General features: G+C 43.3%; 1 protein-coding gene across 1 annotated transcript in view; it reads right to left on the bottom strand.

Moving 5' to 3' along the window:
- Positions 1 to 2,837: 2,837 nt before the first annotated feature.
- LOC109427305 (protein pygopus) overlaps positions 2,838 to 22,973 on the bottom strand; it is a 33,480-nt gene continuing 13,344 nt past the window's right edge. Inside the window, exons 2-3 of the mRNA XM_019702823.3 lie at positions 18,026 to 20,771; positions 2,838 to 3,736 (exon numbers count right to left, since the gene is read on the bottom strand). Of these exons, the coding sequence (XP_019558368.2) occupies positions 3,616 to 3,736; positions 18,026 to 20,301 (2,397 nt within the window). The 5' untranslated portion in view covers positions 20,302 to 20,771 and the 3' untranslated portion in view covers positions 2,838 to 3,615. The remainder of the gene's footprint in view (positions 3,737 to 18,025; positions 20,772 to 22,973) is intronic.

The raw sequence follows: 22,973 nt of genomic DNA, 5'->3' as shown, positions 1-22,973 counted from the left end.
AAATGTCATGTGTAGGGATCGTTTGAGAAGTGTCCTCCGAACGCACCCCAAACGCGACCCGGAACATCCGGAACCAAAACCAGACAATCCCTATTTACTCAAACTATGCGTCTGTAATAATAAAAAGATAATTGAACATGTTTGCAATCATATTGCATGTGTTTTTTACAAGTTATCAGTGGTTAAAAGGAAGTTGGTCCATTTTTGACCTGATTTGACCCATATAACCCCTTCAATAACTCAGACCCCAAGGACCAAAATACCAATTTAAAATTTTTCCATACAACTAGAGATGTAGCGCGATCTTCGTACAAAATTTCGTAAAAATCGGTTGGAATATGAAGTCACAGTGATTTATTGAAATTAAATTCCCAGCTAGGACCGAAACGGGTTAAACACGCCCTCCAACTCTCATCTTTATCTCTAGCGTCATAGAGCACCAGAGCCCTAATACACTAGATGGCGTCACAACGTTACAGTCATCCGCCAATACTTCGTATTGAACCGCTTACACCGCGATCCACCTTCGATTCTTCACGTGCTGAATACTACTAGTATATGCGTTACGTCTAATATTAGTCCGCATTGCCACCGAAACTTGACCCATGAGTGAACCGAGTGTGTCCGATTCTCAGCCGAGTCAGAATCTTCTAATCAATCTTGAGAAATAGACACATCTTTCCACACTTGCGTATCGTTCTTAATCCTTCGGAGGAACGCATGCCAGGTCGAGTTCCACGTTTCACTCGAGGTCCGCCTGATCTAGCGGGTTACGTCACAGAGGGACACCGAAGTAACCTCCTGCGGAGCATGACGACCATGGTTTGCTAGAACATCAGCCAGCAGCCTCATTGCCTGGGATACCTACGTGTCCAGGCACCCAAAGGTTATGTTCGTGTACTTTTGCACCTCAATCAGCTACGGATGTCCGTCTTTCCCATATTCTAGGGCGAGAAGACAACTCGTGGAGGCAGCGAAAACAGCAGCCTTAGTCCCGTTTGCATGCCTGCTTGCATTTGTGCATAGGCCTCAGTTGAGAAGATACCACAGAGACCGGGTAGCCTAAAACCTTGGACAGACTTGGGGTGTACGTACCATGGTACAATTATCTTGAAATGAGTTTCATACTAATTATTGTCTTCAATCAAGATAGGCGTGAAATAATTTTCTTGACAACTTGTACCATGGTACGAATACCACCAGTCTGTCCCTGATATAAGCTACCGTTCAGACATTTTTTCAGATTCAGACATCCCATCGAGAGACGACCGTGAGCAGTGGTTACGAGCTGTGGAGGAGGAATTGTGCGATGCATCCTCCTGGAGTCCGGTGCTTGAAATCTCAGTGGGTGTTTCGAATCAAAGAGGACGAAAACCGGAGGGACTTCGCGGATTAATAAGGCCGCTCAAGGATTTAAATAATTAACACTAAAGCGGTTCGAATTTGCGGTGTATTCTGGTTTTCTGCTTCACTGCACGTACCTTCTTTGGCTCCTGGAAACCTGCGAGCGCTCGCGACGGGGCTGCTGTTCCAGCGATGGCTAACAAGGCTCGTTGTAGTCCACCGGCAAGGTGGCGGAGCAGCTATCTTTGACCTACGAAGTCTTGAGCTTGCAGTGGCGCTTGGAAATGGTCTGTAATGGCGGTTTGTGGAGATGGTTCTGGACTACAGGCGCTTTTTTCAAACGTAGTCGGCCAACGACGACAAGGCCACCCTCTGTTGAGCCGAGAAGGGAATCTCTCCTTGTGTTTGGGCCTTTGCCCGAGAGCTGTGTCTTCCTTTACGTTTATGGCCCGAAGTCAGAGGAACAGTGGCGATCCTTGGCGTGCACTGGCGGTCCTTCGACGCGCCATTTAGATGCCTAAGTAAAAAAAAAAGTCTTGAATTCGGGATAACCTTGGCACACCTCACTATTGGCCTTTTAACTGGCTATCTTCACTCCACTACTTAACTTTGCACGTCTGATCCACACACTCGCCTGTTTTAAAGTGCACGATGGCCGCCCACCGAAAGTCCTTTGAACCCTTCAGCCATCTCCTAGTTCCGTGACGTCATAATCTTGTGACTATTCACGCCATGTTTAGCTGTAGATCATGATTGCAGTCCAGTGGTTTTCTAATCGCTGAAGTATGTGAATCTACCAAAAATCCTCGACTATCATGGCGCATATTAAAAATAAAACATATTTGAATCCTGTAACAACGGTTACAACTTCCAGATTATCGGTCGAAATTCCACCTCCTGACTAACCTGAGTGTTTAACCAATATCCAAGTCCAATCAAAAATTGGCGTTACCATTTGTTTCAGTGTAGGTATTTTATTTGAAATACTCGTATTCTCTGTGCTGAAGTCAACTCCGATTGCATTCTTGCCAGTAGCCTTGCTGTTTTTGAATTCGACATACTACTGTTATAACTACAGTCATGTAGAAACATGAATAAAAACATACAACTTTTGAAAAATGAGCAATTATACTTGTAATATTTTTCCAATTAATACTCTATTGAATTCTAAGATGATGCTGTCAACCGCTGAATCATTTAACGCGAAATTTGTCAATTGAAATGTGCGAACTAGAATGGCTGTATGGAGGAGAACTGTATGGTTTCTGCTAGGGAACAACAGACAAGCACTCTGTTTTTTTTCCTAAAAAAAGGAAGGAACCCCAAAAATAAACAAGAATTCATCTTACACGGTTCCACTTTCGCGCTCATCGGGAATTAGCGTTTAAATAATTTAAATATTTCACTTACTTATCAGTTACTTTTTTTCTGCTTTTTCATCGTTTTTTTTTAATAATAATTAAACCATACTTTATGTGTATATATTTGAGAAGGCCATTTTTGATTTCATTTTCTTAACGCGCTAAAACTTAAACTTTATCGTTTTCTTGTTTATCTTTCTTGCTCTCTCTCGTTCGCTCGCTCGCTCTTTTGCTATTTTCGCATCTTTCGCACTTTCATAGAAAACATTGCTCGCTGTTTTTTTAATACACATTGTTTGTCTCTCTCGCTATATCTCTCTTTCTGTATTTGTTTTTCTGTATATGCTGTTTGTATGTGTGTGCACTTGAAAGCTAAATAAGAAAAACTATGGCGCTGTGCTTCTTTTTCCTTTATATATTTGCTTGTTTCACTGTGTCTCTTGCTTCTTTTTTTACTAACTACTGCATTTGCTTCTATTTCCTCTTGTTTAGAACACTAGAATGTCGCTGTCTTCTTTTTTACCTTTTCATTTAACACGTTTTTTCGTCTGTTTTCAATTCTTACCGAGAATTTAGCTATTTCACATGATTTTTTTGTTGTTGTCAAAACGTGGTCAATAAAGCACAACTCGATCACACACGTCCATTCGCTCCATTTTTACACCTACTCACCTTCCTCCATATTTACACCCCCACATGCACACATACACTCAGGACACACACACACTCGCACAATGACCGAAAAACATTAATTCAGAGTCACAAACACAAACAATGGTTAGCGCTTTGCTGCTCCTAGCTGCACTCAATGCTGATTACGGTTGTTGCGGGTTTGCTGTCGTTGTCACCTCGTCGCCTTCGTAGTCGTCGTCATGATGATTTGGCCAACCAGGTTGCCCCCCATGGTCGACTACGGTTTGTACTTGATCAACGGTATGTTCTTGGAGGTCAGACACTTGTCACAGCACCATTCGGCGTACACCTCCGCCTGGATGATGTTGAACGCTGCATCCGTTAGTCCGCTGCATGTTCTGTTTGGGTGGGAATGAATGTAGAAAGGGTGGAATTAGATCATTGAAACTATACCGGGTGGCTGATCAACGAAAGTTTAAGGATCATTGAGGGTTTCTCTCTCATCAGAATGGCAATAGGTTAATGGCCCAGTCTTGCCCGAAGAAACATAACTCTACCATTTCTGGGAAATCTTGGAATTTAGAAAACGATACAAAAAATCTTTAGGAGAATATGAAACCAGAGACATCGTTGAATTCCGGAAAATTTATTCGGAATTATGGAAGGAAAATTGTTATCAAATTCAATATTGTACTGATCGAATGCCACAAACTCATAAAATGTGAGTTCTTCCTTCGATAGGGAAGTGAAGCGTGGGTCCCGAGATGAACTAGCCTAGGGCTAAAAATCTCGTTAATACAGAAAAAAAATATACATATGCAAACGCAAAGGCAGATTCAGCAGCTGCCTCTACAACTGATTTGCAATTGGAAAGCTTCCTGATTCGAATTCGAGCAGCTTAATAGAGGTAGTAGCTGATAGTCCAATTAACCCGATTAGACGACTTGTTGAAAGAATCTCTAGAGTAGGTTTTGAATGCAGCAGCGCTCTGATATGCAGAGCAAGCTCGATGATCTTGCCGATCGCTACTCGGCGGGGTTTGGTACGTTTGACATAAGGTCGTTTAGCACAAGGACATTTGACATAGAGGAGTTTGGAATAAAGAAGATATCTCGCGTTTAGTATCATACAGGCGTATCTACAATGATCGATTTCTCTTCGTCGATTTTCTCTTCGGATTATTCCGGAAAATACGACCAATATTCGGATGATCTCTCTGTATATTCCGGTGAAGGACGACTAGGACTAGCATCTAAAACAACAAAAACAACCAAAAATGATTTGCAGGCCAAGTTATTTGCCAAAGAGAAAATCGATGAAGAGAAATCGATCATTGTAGATACGCCCGTATGATACTGAGCGCGAGATATGTGAAATATATTAGGGTAACATCACTAGACTTCGCCATTGCTCTAGTCTTCGCCCCCTCCATACAAACTCCATTTTTTATGTATGAAATGGCGAAGATTAGAGCAGAACTTTAGGGGACGAAGTCTAGTGTTTTTACCCTAATTAAAGAACAGCCTTCAATGGAAAGAACCCAAACTTGTTAGTGGTACTTTATTTAGGATCCCTTATTTTCAAAATAACCTTTTGCATCCATGAATATTATCTCCTTAGCGCCCAATGAAAACACCACCCCCGGCGAAGACTGGTGAGGGAGCCTAGCTATTTAGCACTGTAGTTGGAGGAAATGCCAATGCAGAACCCGTAGCTTCCGGGAAGGTAAGCTCAGCTCCCTGGGTTAGTGGATTGGTGTCAGGCCCTGCGAGCGAAGCATGCGAACCGATACCAATGGCGACGACCACAGCGACCAAAAGGGACTTGCGATTGGAAGCTCGGTACCGTCAAACGGGGTGACTTGCAACACTTTTCAGATGTTTCTCCACATAAGAAGATACACAAAAGGGTTTCATGTTATTTCTCTTCGTCATAGTTTTAATAGGCATTAGTACGGTGGTATCACATTTCCCGGAATGCCATTTCCCGGAGTGACATTTCCCGGAATGACATTTCTCGGAATGACACATTTCCCGGAACGATAATTTTCCCGGAATGCCACTTCCCGGAATGATCATTTTCCCGGAAAGCCATTTCCCGGAATGCCATTTGCCGGAGTGGCATTTCCCAGAATTACTAATTTCGAGAAATGAAGTATCAAGTCATTAGGGAGCTAGCGTGCTAGGTTATTGAATTGAATGGCTTAATGGCTTCTAAGGACGGACATTGGGCAGCCTAGTCGAATAGTTTGATTTTGATATGTGCTCGAGGTATGTGCACCTTGAAAGAACAGCCTATTTTCAAAAGAAGGAAAAATATCTGATGGGAGAGATTGTGATGTGGTCAATATTACAGTATCATTGCATCCTAATTAAATGAATTGCTAATGTTTTTTTTTTTTTTTTTGCTAGGTTTCTAGCTGCACTCTGAATAGAGTTGAAACCTCTACACTAGACCCGAAGATAGAAAAGAGTACGTAATCTTTCAGAAACAGTTTGCCAGCCGTACGCGGAAAATGATATCCATTAAGACACTGTTGCAACTGACTCAGAAAGTTACGGTAGAAGATTGGAAAGTTTTCAATTGGTCAGTCAGTCAGGATTTGCCTATGTAGTGTTATGGTCACACGGTTTGTGTTTGTTTCCTTGTTTGATTTTGTGGTATGGTTAAATATGTATTTCTCCTCGTTAAGTCAGTTGTTGTATGTTTCTTTTCATCGAATCAATCGAACCCTGTATGTTAAAATATAGTCGATCTTGTGTCAAATTGTTTTCTTGATTTCGCTAATCGTTTTCTACTTGTGTTCATCTCTTGTGTCCTTAAATTGTCATCAAAATCCACAGAAACATGTAACTGAACTTCTGAACATCTAAGAGATAATTAAAAATAATTCGTTCAATTGTCCTATCCGTCCTACCTAGATGAACCATGTCATTTTCTCAAGCGTAGCCTAGAAATGTCAACCTAGTCATACACAAGTAACGTTGTTCAGTTAATATGAAGCAGTCAGTTTTTGTCCAACATGTCACGTCGAACGCATTGACGTCAACAATGCGTTTATGTGTTCGCACGTTAGCTTCGAATCTATCAGCACAATTAAGTGCTGCAAATCTCCTTTCCACTATTGATTCTTCGGTCGATTTCAATTGCTTTTTTTAAAGAAAATATGATCAACCAGCATTGTAAAAATTCGAAAAAGCGACTATGACATTAATAAATTACTAATCAAAATCAACCGAGAAACGTGGGAAATAGAGCCCAAACAACATTTTGAAGTCTGCTGGTTGTAAAAGGTTCCAAAACCTGTCACAAATCCTATAATACTTTTATTAGGATTTGTAACGATCATCAAAACCTTCTCAAATCCAACCGGCTTGGAACTATTGCTTGGGAATAGACTCTACTGAGCCCCGGCGGTTCCTCCTGTTTATCGAGCATGTCTGATGCATATGATCAGCCATACTCCATCTGCAGCAGCCGGTTCGTGATGAACCGTTGGAGGCGCATTAAAGTGTTAAAAAGGTGATATGTTTCACTAAAGAACACTACATTACAATAATCAAAATGAAACTCCTTCACTTTAATACCGTCAACCCCTGCGAACTTGGCCAGGGAATTAAATGAATTGCTAATGTTGTATACATATACCGTCAGTGTACCAGTGGCCGCTCATGACCCAATAGCCGCTCACTGTTGCAAAAATCAAGTTTGCACGCATAAATACACTTTTTTCGGTGCTGATATTCTTGGACAATATAAATTAGACGAGAGCAAAGCCATTTTATGCAACATTTACCGGATAACATAAATTTTAAAAACAAAACAATGAAATTTTTTGAGCGGCTATTGGGCCCAAAAAAGCTGTAGCTAATTTCATGTGTTCCAATAACCGCTCACGCAAAAAAAATACGTCAAAATAGTAAAATCTGCCGATTTTAGTACACAGTGTGTTTAATCCCTATTATACACTCCTACGGGACAGGAAAAAATAATTGTAAAAACATAGAGTTGCAAAAATAATGCACTTTTCCGCAAAAGTCTATTTAAAAGATGGCATAAATTTGTTCGTGAGCGGAATTAGGACCACTTTGGTCTCACACCAAATGTAATAAAATCATACTATTATGAAAAGTTTTACATAAGTCTTGATTTGTATCTGATTGCACTTAGATTGAACTAACATAAAATGGAAAAACCTTACAAATTGGCTTAACAGTCATTCAAAAGATGATGTTTTTCTGCGAAACTGGCCTTAGATGAGCGGAATCTGGTACCGTGATTTCGGGTGAAATTGATCAATGGGGTGAAATTGATCGACGTGAGGGCAATTTTTATTTGTCAAAAATGAAGCTTTAAACTTAAAATACTTTGTAGAAAATGACCATCATCTGGCTCAAGGGTTATTGAATGATGAGCTTACATGTTTTACAGCTAATTAGTCACATATTTCTGTATCAAATTTATTATTTTCCGAAATTGCGTGTTCGGTAAATTTTAAAGACCCTTTCAAACTTTTGTTATCGTAGCTGTATCGTATATGAAATAAATATTCGAATGAATGTTTACAGCTGCCACGTGTTCGCTAAACCCGATTTCGTCATCAAAAGTTCTATAAATATTGATATTTATACAAAAAATTGTACTTTTGCTCAAGTAATGACTTGTTTAGTATGAAAATTGCATACTTTTAGGCGTTTTCTTTAGATTTATTAAACTTTAAACATAAGTAATTAAGAATTTACTAAACATTTTAAAAAGCATTTCGCACTCTGGGGTGGTTAATTCAGCTGGAAAATTTATTTTCAGCACTTACAAAGATATTTCACTAACTGATCAATTTCACCCCGAAACTAAAATTTCTGATTTTTTATTTTAAGTGTTGTTTATTGCAATAAAATGATTTGCAATAAAAATTTCAACCTCGTTCACTGATGAAATCTGTGGCCGTACTTGTTTTAAAGCATTAAGTTTGACCATATCGATAACTATTCAAAAATTAGAAGCCAAAAACTGTGAAAAGTGATCAATTTCACCCGAAATCACGGTACCCTGATGGTACTTCGAAAGAACAGCCTATTTTTAAAAGAAGGAAAAATCTCTGATGAGAGAGTTAGTAGTATATATATGCATTTATGATAATCAAGCCATTCAACTCGGCTGCTATACTGTACTATTGACGCCACTCTACTAACTTTCCCATCAGAGATTTTTCCTTCTTTTAAAAATAGGCTGTTCTTTCGAGGTGTATGCTGCCTATAATCGCATAACTGTCATACGAATAGGAAACCCAGCAAATATGGGACTGATATGCGATCATAGGCAGTATGTGTTTCATAATAATACCATTCCATTAGACTGCCCAGTGGCCGTCCTTTTGAAGCAGTGGTAGTTTACTTTAAAATGAAGTACAGGCTGATAGGTTGGTTGCATTTGTTGTTTTTTTGGTATGTACTTTGCTATGTTGGATGAGAAGGTCTAAGGGCTTTCGACTAAAACATCATCGATTTATCAAAGACAACCGGCTGGTTGGTCCGATGAGAGCACGACATACGAAGTCCTTCACGGACAACCGAATGGTTGGTCCGATGAGAATATGCCAATCAAGTTCCCTCACGGACAACCATGAGGGCACGATAAAATCAAATTCCATCATTTTATATATTAAAGGCTTGATAAAAAGCTCTTCCAATTATAAAGAAAAGGAGATGTGGTATTTTTGTGCTAATTAAAGCTGAGGATTATGATTGAATTCACTACCAGTTCAACTGCCAAGAAGATAACACGCAATCCACCAAAAAGTCATCCGACCTGTAATATCCTATTCGGCCTATTGACACTTTCGTTCTGAAGTAACATAGTTCAGCCTCAATGATCCAGCATCATTCCGGGAAATGTCACTCCGGGAAATGGCATTCCGCGAAATGTGTCATTCCGGGAAATGACATTCCGGATAATGTGTCATTCCGGGAAATGTCACTCCGGGAAATGGCATTCCGGGAAATGTGTCATTCCGGGAAATGTCACTCCGGGAAATGGCATTCCGGGAGATGGCATTCCGGGAAATGTGATACCACCATTAGTACTCTTAAATACATGTATAGGGTGGGGCGGGGCAAGATGGGTCGCGGGGCAAGATGGGTCAGTGCCATTTTCGGGCGCATTACTCATGTTTTGATTATGTTAATAATTTTGTTAGATGACCAGCATGAATATACAAAAGTTTGGGGCATTGATTGAAAAATTATTCACTTTCATTGGAAATAAAAAATAAAATGGTTTTTAGCCATTTTTCTTATGCGATACATCCCATATAATCACCATATAAACGGCCGCGGGGCAAGATGGGTCACCTTCAATTTTGAACGTATTTTTGGAGCATTCAAAAGTTATTTATTTTTTATTACAAGACTATCTCATAACTGACTTCAATCAAGAGGAATGAACGCTTAAAATTATAACATAAAATTATGATATTTTTTTAGCGAAAACATCGATTTTCAAGTCGCCTGAGGACCACTCGAATAGTTAATTTTTTTATATTCCAAATAAATTTATAAAATGTTTACTAGTAGCTCTTGTTTACTCAGTATGGATATGGAGCATACCGTCAGTGTACCAGTAGCCGCTCATGACCCAATAGCCGCTCACTGTTGCAAAAATCAAGTTTTCACGCATAAATACCCCCTTTTCGTCGCTGATATTCTTGGCCAATACAAATTAAATGAGAGTAAAGCCATTTTATGCAATATTTACCAAATAACATAAATTTTAAAAACAAAACAGTAGAATTTTTTGAGCGGTTATTGGACCCAAAAAAGCTGTAGGAAATTTTATGCGTTCCAATAACCGCTCACGCAAAAAAATACGTGAAAATTGTAAAAACTGCCGGTTTTAGTACACAGTGTATTCAATCACCATTATACACTCCCGCTGAACCGGAAAAAATAATTGTAAAAACATGAGAGTTGCAAAAATAATTCACTTTTCCGCAAAAGTCTATTTAAAAGATGGCATACATTTGTCCGTGAGCGGAATTAGGACCACTTTGGTCTCACACAAATTGTAATAAAATCATACTTTTATGAAAAGTTCTACATAAGTCTTGTTTTGTATCTGATTGTACTTAGATTAAACTAACTTAAAATGCAAAAACATTACAAATTGGCTTACCAGTCATTTAACAGATGATGTTTTTCTGCAAAACTGGCCTTAGATGAGCGGAATCTGGTATCCTGATGGTATATGAATGCGGAACAAATCTTATATATTGACGTTTTTCGTTAAGAAAATGTGAATTTCCTAAAAGGTGACCCATCTTGCCCCGCCCTTTTTTCACGGCGCAAAATCGATCACTTTTTAAAACTGCTTGTTTAACATCATATTTTGTATTTAATGATCTTTTTATCGACTTTTAGCATAGCTAACTAGTGTATTGAAGAGTAGCGGAAGAATACAAACCAATACGATTTGTATTTACAAAGTTATGGTGATGCATCCTTAGGTGACCCATCTTGCCCCGCCCCACCCTACACAAAAATATTGCTTTTCTTATTTTTCTGGGAAATATGAAAATGAGGGGTGTTGCAAGCCACCCCACCTGCGGGGTGACTTGCAACATGAATGCAATCAGTCTTAAAATCAGTCTTAAAACAATTTAATCATCTTGATTCTCGGTTTTTCGTTATCCTTGGATGGTCCCGCAGTAGGAAGAGAAGGAAATGATTGATCCTTGGCCTATTTCCGGTTTACTGGTAGTCCATCCCTTGGGCCATTCTTATTCTTCTTTGTGGGCTTTGCTGGTGTCGACGATGAAGTCTTCTCTCTTATATCTTCGGCCGTCACCGAATGTCCGGGTTCAGTGTGGATTCGTTTTTTGCGGGTCTGTCCTACTTCCGGAGATTTCCCAAATCGCGCTTCCTTCAAGACGTGAACAAAAGCATTAGACCAAGTTTTTTCGGATTCTGCTTCCGCGTTCCTTTTGTTCCCAGGAAGTTTCCTGAGAACCTGTTGTGGATTGAAAGGGTATATTCCGGTTGTACGGAATCCAGCACGCAGACTGGTAGCAGCACTATCGAGTTTCTCAATTGCCTTTCTGAGAAGCCCTGGAAACAAATGTTTCGGGACAGTTCCAGAAAACTTAGCTTTATACTCTAACAGAACATTCCTCCATTTAATTTTCAACGGGCGGAAGAACGCAACATCGAGTGGTTGGCATAGATGCGTACTATTGGGTGGAAGGAGTACAAACCGGATGTTGTGCTCCTGGCACGTTTGTATAACTCGCATGGACAAATGACTTGCAAGATTATCACCGATTAGGATTTTCGGAGCTTGACCACTAGCATCATGTTTTCAAGTGCGGGAGTGCCACCTTAAAAAACCATTGCTCAAACAAGTCACTGTCGAACCAACCACTTTTGGAACAGCCGTATACAGTGTGCTTGGGCCCTCCTGATGTCCATGTGTCATACAGAAAACGTACACAACATGTGGGGGAAGCAATGTTCCCGACGCTGTACCAGCAAACATCACGGAGGTGCTGGTTTTAGTTGAGTCGAGAATGCGCTCTGCATGTTTTGCGCCACGTCGTACAATGACCTTCGTGCGTCAAGGATCATCCGTAAGGTTGGTTTCATCATAGTTAATGATGAGATCGGGCTTTACATCTTTGACGGACTCCTTCAAGTTATCGAAATAGGTAGAAATAGTTTCATTCGAAACAGCTGCTCGACATCTCTTGATGTTTTCAGACAATCTGTTGGACAGAATTGTGTGGCGCTTCAAGAAAGACGTGCACCAGTCGTTTCCAGGACAGTTGTCTTTAAAACGGTTTTCTTTCCTTGCTTGGTTATTCAAGATGTCTTTTACGAGCAACTTTAGATCGCATCTCTGGAACGGCATTCCCCACTCCGCTGCTAGTAGTAAACCTTCCTCAAGCTTTTGCTCCTCTTGACATGACAGCACCGTTTCTCCTCCGTAAACACGCTTCTCGGCCTCTTCCTTTTTCAGGTACCGCGAGACCGTCGATGGGCACAAGTTGTACTGTTGGGCTGCATCTCGGATAGATTTGTTGTTCTTTTTAACTTCTAGCACTGCTTTTTCCAAAGTTTCCTTTGAAAAATTGGCATATGTGCGACCTCCGAGGAACTTTTTGTATGTCCTTGGCATCCTTCCGGTAGAAAAGAGCCCTGTGACAAAGAACAGTTGATAAAATTATGTTAGAAAGTAAATTAATAGCTTTTTGATGCATTAAACAATTTCACAATAACTGTTGCAAGTCACCCCGCAGAGGCAGTTATATCACAAAAGTTGATATTTTCAAATTTAAATGATTCGTTATTAGATGTACAAACTTCGAGGAGGACCCATTAGGTTGAATTTATTATCAGTTTTTCATGATCACTTACGATTTTTGATGATGAAATTGCAGCTTAAACGACCAAGTGTATTACCGGTGATAGAAAACCAATAAACATTCGAAATTTCACTTGACCAATGACCAAACACAATCATTCGGGTGTAAACAATAACCTCTTGGCGATAAATATTGACATTTATGTTTGTTTATATAGTAAACACCCAAAACGTGCGTATTCACACTAGTGTTGCAAGTCACGCCGCCGTTGCAAGTCATCCCGTTTGACGGTACGTGGAACTGCAGATCTCTCAACTTCATCGGGAGCACCCGCGGGTTCTGCAAGGAGGTGTGTTGGGCAGGATCTATGATGCGAACGCTTAGAGGTAATCATACCATCTACCAGAGTTGCGGCAACACACGTGAGCTGGGAGCAGCTTTTATGGGAACGTTCAAAAATTACGTCCAACATTTGGGGGAGGGGGGGGGGGGGGTCCAGAAAAGTGTGACAGTACGTGTATTGAGTATAGGAAAATTGTGTGACAGAGGGGGGAGGGGGGGTCTAGAAATCCCGAAAAACGATGGACGTAATATTTGAATCTTCCCTATAGTGATGGGCGACATGCAGAGGCGCGTGATCGGTTGGTGGTCGATCGACGAAAGAATGTGCAGGTTGCGGATCAAGGATCGATTCTTCAACATCAGCACTGAAGCAATGATGATGAAAAAGACCCATTTTACGCGCAGCTCCAAAGCGAGTACGACCGCTTCCCAAACCACGACGTCAAGATCATCATAGATAGGAGAACCAAACGCTCAGGTAGGCCAGGAGGAGGAATTCAGACCGACGATTGGAAAGTTCAGCGCCCACCAGCTGACGACCGAAAATGGCCTACGCCTCATCGATTTCGCCGCCTCCAAGAACATGGTCATTCGTAGCACCTTCTTCCAGCACAGCCTCCCGTATCCTTACACCTGGGGCCTGTAGCATAATGAAAATTTTACTAATAATATTAGTCTTGTAGCTTGTAACTTATAATTTTCTGTTGCATAAAAATACTACAAGTACAAGTTACAAGTCCAATACTACAAGTCAGATGGACTAATATTATTAGTAGAATTTACAAGTGTATGTTGCATAAACAAACTAGAAGTATAAAATATTAGCTATGACTTGTACTTTTGATTACAAGTCTCAAAGGTCTTGTAAAATAATTAACAAGTTAGATTTAAAGTATTGCAGAAGTCATATTTAGTTTTGAATATATCGATTTACCATTTTGATGAACTCAAAAAATATTATTTATCTAACATGTCAACCTTAATTCCAGTTTTCGACGATTAAATTTGGCAGTATGTATTCGAAACTCATTGAAGAGAAAATTGCGTTGATGTACACTTTGTATCCAAAATATAATTTCTGCTGAGTCTCTCAAGTTCTCCAAAGTTTCTACAATACTCATCTTTGATTGGAGGTTCTTGGTAAAGTTATGGTTATTATGGTCACTGCATAAGCACAGGTAAAGTTGCAGATGCGAAATAAATTTGAATCAATTGCTTGTATTGCGCATCATTAAGTTAATCAAGAGCTACAAAGTAGATAAAAGCTCAATTTTTGCATCCCAGATCACTTGGGATTTCAACAAGAAGCATAATACATGTTGCTAAATCTTTATACATTATTTTTCAACCATTACTATTAAATCTTTGGGACATTTTACTAAAAATCTAGGTACTTGTAGTGCCATACTTTGTAAAAAAATATTTCGTCAGAGCGGCCGAAAATTATCCAAACAGCATATGCTTTTCTTCATCTATCGTATAAAGAATGCAAAACTTCCGGATGTTACGCGGAAAATGCAGAATATAAACAAACATCAACTGCCATTTCAAATTAATAGTGAACTGTCGGATGAATTTTGACAGGTAAATGAACCAAAACAACTTGTATTTTCATGGTCACTAATATTACAAGTGCTAATAATATTAGTGGAAAATTGAGCCTTTATGCACAAATTATTAGCACTTGTAATATTAGTACTTGTAACTTGTAACTTGTAGCTAATATTATTAGCCCGATTATGCTACAGGGCCCTGGAGATCACCACAATAAACACGGCACTTCTCCGACATTATCGACGTCAGGACCTGTCGTGGCGCAAATGTTGACTCTGATCACTACCTGGTGATGGTTAAACTGCGTCCAAAACTCTCCGTTATTAACCCCCGGTACGATCCAGAGCGAATGTAGCAACCGGATGTCGCCACCGCATACGCGCGGAATCTCGAGACAGCGTTGCCAGACGAGGGTGTGCTCGATTGGCTCCTCTAGAGGACTGCTGGAGTACAATCAAAGCAGTCATCAACAACGCAGCCGAGAGCACCATCGGGTACGTACAATGGAATCGACGAAACGTTTGGTTCGACGAGGAGAACAGAGTTTGGTTCTGGAGGAGAAGGACGCAGCACGGGCGGTAAGGCTGCAGCATGGAACCCGACAGAATGTGGAGCGATACAGACAGAAGCGGAAGCAGTAGACCAGTCTCTTCCGGGAGAAAAAGCGCCGCCTGGAAGAAGGAGAGTGCGATGAAATGGAACAACTGTGCCGTTCACAAGAAACACGTAAGTTCTACCAGAAGCTCAACACATCCCGCAAAGGATTCGTGCCGCAAGCCGAAATCTGCAGAGATAAGGACGGGAGCCTCCTGACGGACATACGTGAAGTGATCGAAAGGTGGAAGCAGCACTTCGACGAGCACCTGAATGGCGAAGAGAATGATGGCACGGGGGATCAAGGCAGCGGGAAAATTACTATCCCAAGCAGCACACAAGTCACAAAAGAGTGTCGACAGCTTAGGTTTTTGGTTGGACACGAATCATTTTCAAGTTATTCTGCTTTTGAGTTAGAATTACATGAGTGTAGCTCTTGTACAACCGAAAACCTGCTCTGTCGACACTTCTTTGTGACTTGTGTGCTGCTTGGGATGTTGGTGCAGCAGGAGACGGGAACGAACCAACTCCCACGCTGAGGGAAGTTAAGGATGCCATCCACCAGCTCAAAAACAACAAAGCGGCAGTTAAGGATGGTATCTCAGCAGAGCTCATCAAGATGGGTCCGGAAAAGTTAGCCATCTGTTTGCACCGGTGAGTAGTCAAGATTTGGGAAACCGAACAGCTACCGGAGGAGTGAAAGGAAGGGATAGTTTGTCCCATTCACAAGAAAGACGACAAGTTAATGTGTGAGAACTTTAGAGCGATCACCATTTTGAATGCTGCCTACAAAGTGCTATCCTTGATAATCTTCCGTCGTCTGTCACCGAAAACGAATGAGTTCGTGGGAAGTTACCAAGCTTCATCGACGGCCGGTCGACAACGGACCAGATCTTCACCGTACAGCAAATCCTCCAGAAATGCCGTGAATACCAGGTCCCAGTGCATCACCTGTTCATCGACTTCAAAGCGGCATACGACAGTATCGACCGCACAGAGCTATATGAAATCTTTCCCGGGAAGTTCACCAGACTCATAAGAGCAACGATGGACGGTGTGCACAACAGCGTAACCCAGGTGGCACGGACATTATTGCTAGAACATTTGGAACGGAGGCAGAACAGTACACACGCCTGAAACGTGAAGCAGCAAAGGTCGGACTGGTGGTGAATACGGCTAAGACAAAGTAGATGCTGGTAGGTGGGATTGAGCGAGACAGGACAAGCCTTGGCAGCAATGTTAACCCTTTCCTTCCCACGACTTTGAACGACTATATCTATGCCAAAAAAAATGTTTCCGAAAAAAGTGGTAAAACAAAAGTTATTGCAAATTGGCTAAATTTTTCGAAATCAATGATAAAAAATTTGGTTGTAAATCAATAGGTTTTTGATTGTTTATCAATAGTTCAACTATTGAAACAAGTAGTTAGTAGTTGGGTTAACCTTATTAGGTTGTAATAATATTCTAAAAATTATTGCATCATATTCATCTAATTCCGTTTGTCCGGAATTCATGGTGCTCTAGAGCAACCATGGGAAGTAGAGGGTTAAGATAGACGGGAATGCCTTCGAGGTGGTGGAGGAAAACGGCTACCTCGGATCCTCACTGACGGCTGACAACAACGTGGGTCGTGAAATTCGAAGGCACATCAGCGGAAGTCGGGCCTACAACGGGCTCCAGAAGATGCTGCGGTCTAAAAAGTTTCGCTCACGCACCAAATGCACTATGTACAAAACGCTAATAAGACCGGTGGTCCTCTGCGGACACGAGACATGGACCATGTTCGAGGAGGGCCTGCAAGCACTTGAAGTTTTCGAGCGACGCGGAACGATCAAGGACGATCTTCGGCGGTGTGCAGGAGAAAGGAGTGTGACGGAGAAGGATGAACCACGAGCTCGCTAAATGTGATGTTGAGCAAATAAATGTGTTCGTTGTACGTATTTTGATAACTGCAAGCTGCGAAACGGTGAGTCGATAAGGAGCGTTAAACATAACTCTGGTCTTCACAAGTTCCTGCCTCATGCTTTCACGGGTCAATCGATCACGATACGATCAACGATCAAATCTGACTATACATGTCAATGGTTGCTCCTCCGTGATTGATCTGAGCTGGTACCAATTGCACTGAGATCCAAATGAATAAGGGCTGGAACACTCCACTTATTCTCAAAGTGCAATTTAAGCAGCTCATACATTTTGGATCAATAACGGCGCTGGCCACGTCCTTATAGTCAGTTGGGGAGGGAAAGGAATGTTAGAGTGTGCTGGTTGTTGCTACTAAAGATCGAGATCACCTCTGCATCCCCACAACTAGCACGGACTGGGGTATTTGTTAGACGGAAAGGATGGGAGTTCTAGGAGTCACCGTTGGGTCGGTGATGCGATCCATGGATAGGGGTTATTTATAGTAATTGCTCAGGCGCAAGAGAATATATAACATAATGATATGCGGAGGTTTTACAAAACTGTCAATGGCATGCGGAAAAAAACAGCGTCTTCTCTTCTCCCGTATGTGCAAGGACCGCGATGGAAACTGGCTGACAGACCAAACAATGGTGACTGCTGGGTGGATAGAGCTGTTTCTGTTGAACGGTGGAAATGGAATAGCGACGAACAGAATCATATCGACGACAACCTACAGGCTATTGACGATCGCCAATGGAACTTCCAACACTTCCAACAAATTTTATTAAAAAATGTATTCAAAACGATTTAGAAAGAAAGAGAAGGTATAAAAAATACACGTCCTTCCGTATCAACCTAAGATTTCTAAACACGTATGAAATGATTACAAGTAAAGGAATAAAAAAAACAAGTAATGTAAAACTCGAAAAGTACTCACCTATGAAACCAAAAGTTGCAGCCCTGCTCACACAAAATTGCTTGATCGTTGTCATGTACTTCTTTGTGGCATCCGCCGCAGGGATAGATTGGCGGTGCGTTCGGGTTCTGCGGATTGAACACTTTCGACTGGTCCGGCGGATACAGCTTACCGGACGTCACAGGCATCGGCTTGGGGCCGAACATTCCCATATGGTGATGATGATTCGGCGGAGGTCCATTTCCGGGTGGACCTAGTCCACCCATTGGTCCTCCTGGGCCTCCCATTGGGCCACCGGGTCCACCAGGTCCCATCGGGCCGCCCATCATGTGGGGAGACTGCAGTGGGCTTCCACCCATACCGCCGCCCATTCCTCCCATATGCCCCATTGGACCACCCATCGGTCCTCCCATGCCCATACCGCCAGGTCCTCCAGGACCCATCGGTCCACCAGGTCCCATCGGTGGCCTATGTCCAGCATGGCCGCCAGGTGGCATATTTCCATGTGGTGGCATTCCCATGTGATGATGCATACCTCCCGGTACGGGTCCTCCTCCACCACCACCTAACGACGGTGGCATGTGTTGATTCTGCTGGTGATTACCGGGATGACCTCCGGGGTGGTGTGGTGGATGATGATTCATACCACCACCCATTGAATTCGGTGGCATCCCACCCATTCCTCCGGGACCCATTCCAGCTGGGTTCATTCCTCCTAAACTATTGCCACCCGGACCTGGTCCCATACCACCAGGGTTTGGCCCTCCTGGTCCCATTGGCCCCGTTGGACCCGCACCTCCCACCGATCCTGGACCACTGTTAGGTCCGCCAGGCCCTCCTTGCGTGTGTTGTGCATGAGGAGATTGTTGAGGAAGCGGAGAAGCGTGAGGTTGCTGCGGAAGCGGCGGATGAGGCGGAAGTGGCTGGGATTGAGCGGCAGGAGATTGATTCGGTGGCTGAGGTTGGTTGGACCCCATCGAAGGCGACGGGTTAGGTTGACTCACTTGTAACTGTTGTTGCTGGTTGTTTGCCTGTGTCTGTTGCGATTGTCCGGGACCCTGCTGACTACTATTCGATGATTGCTGTTGGGGACCCAGCTGATGAGGTAATTGATTAAGGTTCCCTGATTGCTGATTTGTCATTGCACCATTGGGTAAGTTCATCCTATTATTACTATTAACTCCGGCTAAGTTGGGTGACGTTTGACCGCCGACGGTTGGACCCGCCGAGGACACCGGTTGACTATGGCCGGCCGAGTTGGGACCTAGGGGAACGTGATTCGGGGGACCATTTCCGAGGGGACTATTCATTGGGGGACCCATTGGACCATTGTTTATGTGACCCCCACTCGTGTTCATTGGACTTCCTATCATTTGTCCATGTCCACCGTGAGGAGATCCCATTCCGGGCATCGAATTCATAGGACTTCCAATGTTACCTCCACTCATTGGGCTTCCTACGGATTTGTTGTTCATTTGTTGCTGACTCATTGGGGACATGCCACCCATAGGGCCCATTGGAGACAGAGTTTGATTCATGCCACCCATTGGACTTAGCCCGCCCATTTGAGCACCCGGAATGGTTCCCATGGGACTCATTCCCCCTCGTTGTATGGGTCCGTGGGGTCCCATGGCACCCATTTGTCCCATTCCGGAGTTCATATGCATTGGATGTCCCATAGGGCTACCCATTCCCATTGGACTCATTCCTCGCATTGGTGGACCTTGAGGTCCTCCGGGTCCCATGGGTCCATGAGGTCCCAATCCGTGATGAGGCGATCCATGTCCTGGTCCATGTCCCATTCCATGAGGTGGCATTCCATGCATTGGTCCTCCGTGGGGTCCACCATGCGGTCCTCCGTGCGGAGGACCGTGATGTCCCATTGGACCGCCCATGTGGTGAGGATGCATTCCCATGGGTCCCATCCCCAACGGACCGCCATGTCCCATACCTCCACCTCCCATATGGCCCATCATTCCGGGTCCTCCGTGATGCATATGGCTTATGTGAGGTGAAGGTGTATGCGGTGGCGTGTCGTCAAAGGGATTAGACGCCACTATCGTGTCCCCGTATCCGGTGGGAACCGGCGGCGCTAGATCCTGCGGCGAATGCGTTGGCTGTGGTTGCGAGGCTATCGAGTTCGCGCTGTTGGCGTTGGAGGTTTTCCTTCGCTTCTTCGGCTGACTTGGGGCGGAGATGGGCAGCTGGGGCGATTCGGAGGGCGACTTGAAATCCGGCGGACAACCGAGTCCGGGACCTGGCATACGGTATGAAGACATTCCCAGATTATGTGTCATAACTCTGCTACCACCACTATCTGGTACCAGGGACAGAGCAGTAGGAACCTTGCCTTGCTAGGATTGCACGAACGAAGAGGATCCTGGTTTGGTAAAATAACTGATGGCAGTAGTTTCTACTAGCACGTAAACTTTATGTGTATTCACTATGTACTACACAATCCTATGTCACAACTCTGTACACAATACTACTGCTTTTTTACTACGTGCGTGATAAAACTTACAAAGTGTTATTGCTCTTTTAGTTATTACTTTCACGGTTTTGCTTCACTGTTTTTTTATACAAGGATTTAGTGCTTAAGCAATGTTTTTTTTTTTTTAACAAATATGACAATTTAGTATACGCGGTCTTGAGGGCACGGTATCTTCAGATGAATGGTAACAGCACTGTCCGCGACTCAGGCCGTTTCACTGGGTCGAATGATGCTGTGCGGTCCATTGTAGGTTTGTTTTGTCGTTGCCGGTGGGATCTAGAAAGATACAAAGAGAAAATGTTAAGATATAGATGATTGAGACTTTCCTGGATAGATAATAAATCAAATACAAGCCTGTTACAAAATTTTAAAAATGACATTCGCGAAATTCACGACCTCTCGTGCAAAATCCGCGACTACCAAAAACACGATCAATTCTGACTATATAGGGAACCAGCAGCCGAACGAAAACGGCCTACGACTCATTGATTTCGCCGCCTCCAAAAATATGGCCATACGTAGCACCTTTTTCCAACACAGCCTCCCTTATCGTTACACCTGGAGATCACCACAGCAGACGGAATCTCAAATCGACCACGTTCTGATTGACGGACGGCACTTCTCCGATATTATCGACGTCAGGAGCTATCGTGGCGCCAACATCGACTCCGACCACTATCTGGTGATGGCCAAACTGCGCCCAAAACTCTCCGTCATCAACAATGTACGATACCGGCGACCGCCACGGTACAACCTAGAGCGACTGAAACAACCGGATATCGCCTCAGCATACGCGCAGAATCTCGAAGCCGCGTTGCCAGACGAGGGCGAGTTCGATGAGGCCTCTCTAGAGGACTGCTGGACTACCGTAATTCTGCAAAGTGACTTAAGCGCCATTCAAAATGTCGATATTTTTTGGTATATTATGTTTAACATCTGGTGTAAAAATATCACTGTGGTATATCTGCTGTATTAGAATGAAAGATCTAGTCGTAATCTATCATCTATGGGAAGAAACTTAGACGATTAACGAAAGATTTCTGTATAATAACCAAAAAATGAGCAAAAACTATCAATGTCGCTTACGTCACTTTGCAGAATTACGGCAGTGGAGTACAGTGAAAGCAGCCATCAACGACGCAGCCGAGAGCACCATCGGGTACGTGGAACGGAATCGACGGAACGAATGGTTCGACGAAGAGTGCAGAACGGTTTTGAAGGAGAAGAACGCAGCGAGGGCGGTAATGCTGCAGCAAGGGACCCGACAGAACGTGGAACGTTACAAACAGAAGCGGAAGCAGCAGACCCGTCTCTTCCGGGAGAAAAAGCGCCGCCTGGAAGAAGCGGAGTGTGAAGAAATGGAACTGCTGTGTCGTTCCCAAGAAACACGGAAGTTCTATCTGAAGCTCAACGCATCCCGCAACGGCTTCGTGCCGCAAGCCGAAATATGCAGGGATAAAGACGGAGGCCTCTTGACGGTCGGACGTGAGGTGATCGAAAGGTGGAAGCAGCACTTCGATCAGCATCTGAACGGCGTGGAGAATGAAGGCACGGGAGCCTACGGCAACGAAGGAAACGACGACGCCAGTGGACGGAGGAAAGAAACGAACCAACTCCCACGCTGAGGGAAGTTAAGGATGCCATTCACCAGCTCAAAACCAACAAAGCAGCTGGTAAGGATGGTATCGCAGCTGAACTCATCAAGATGGGCCCAGAAAAGTTGGCCACCTGTCTGCATCGGCTGATAGTCAGGATCTGGGAAACCGAACAGCTACCGGAGGAGTGGAAGGAAGGGGTAATCTGCCCCATTCACAAGAAAGGCGACCATTTGGAATGTAAGAACTTCAGGGCGATCACTATTTTGAATGCTGCCTACAAAGTGCTATCCCAGATCATCTTCCGTCGTCTGTCACCTAAAACAAACGAGTTCGTGGAAAGTTATCAAGCCTTCATCGACGGCCGGTCGACAACGGACTAGATCTTTACCGTACGGCAAATCCTCCAGAAATGCCGTGAATACCAGGTCCCAACGCATCACCTGTTCATCGACTTCAAGGCGGCATACGACAGTATCGACCGCGCAGAGCTATGGAGAATCATGGACGAAAACGGCTTTCCTGGGAAGCTGACTAGACTGATTAAAGCAACGATGGACGGTGTGCAAAACTGCCTAAGGGTTTCGGGTGAACTATCCAGTTCATTCGAATCTCGCCAGGGACTGCGACAAGGTGATGGACTCTCATGCCTACTCTTCAACATCGCTCTGGAAGGTGTGATGCGACGAGCCGGGCTCAACAGCCGGGGAACGATTTTCACAAAATCCGGACAATTTGTGTGCTTTGCGGACGACATGGACATTATTGCCAGAACATTTGGAACGGTGGCAGAGCTGTACAGTGTACACCCGCCTGAAACGCGAAGCAGCAAAGGTCGGACTGGTGGTGAATGTCTCAAAAACAAAGTACATGCTGGTAGGCG

This window comes from Aedes albopictus, chromosome 3 (genome assembly GCF_035046485.1).
Source record: "Aedes albopictus strain Foshan chromosome 3, AalbF5, whole genome shotgun sequence".
In the NCBI taxonomy this organism is placed as follows: Eukaryota; Metazoa; Arthropoda; class Insecta; order Diptera; family Culicidae; genus Aedes; species Aedes albopictus.
Note: the sequence above shows the minus strand (reverse complement) of the source record. Positions and strands in the feature narration are given on the sequence as shown.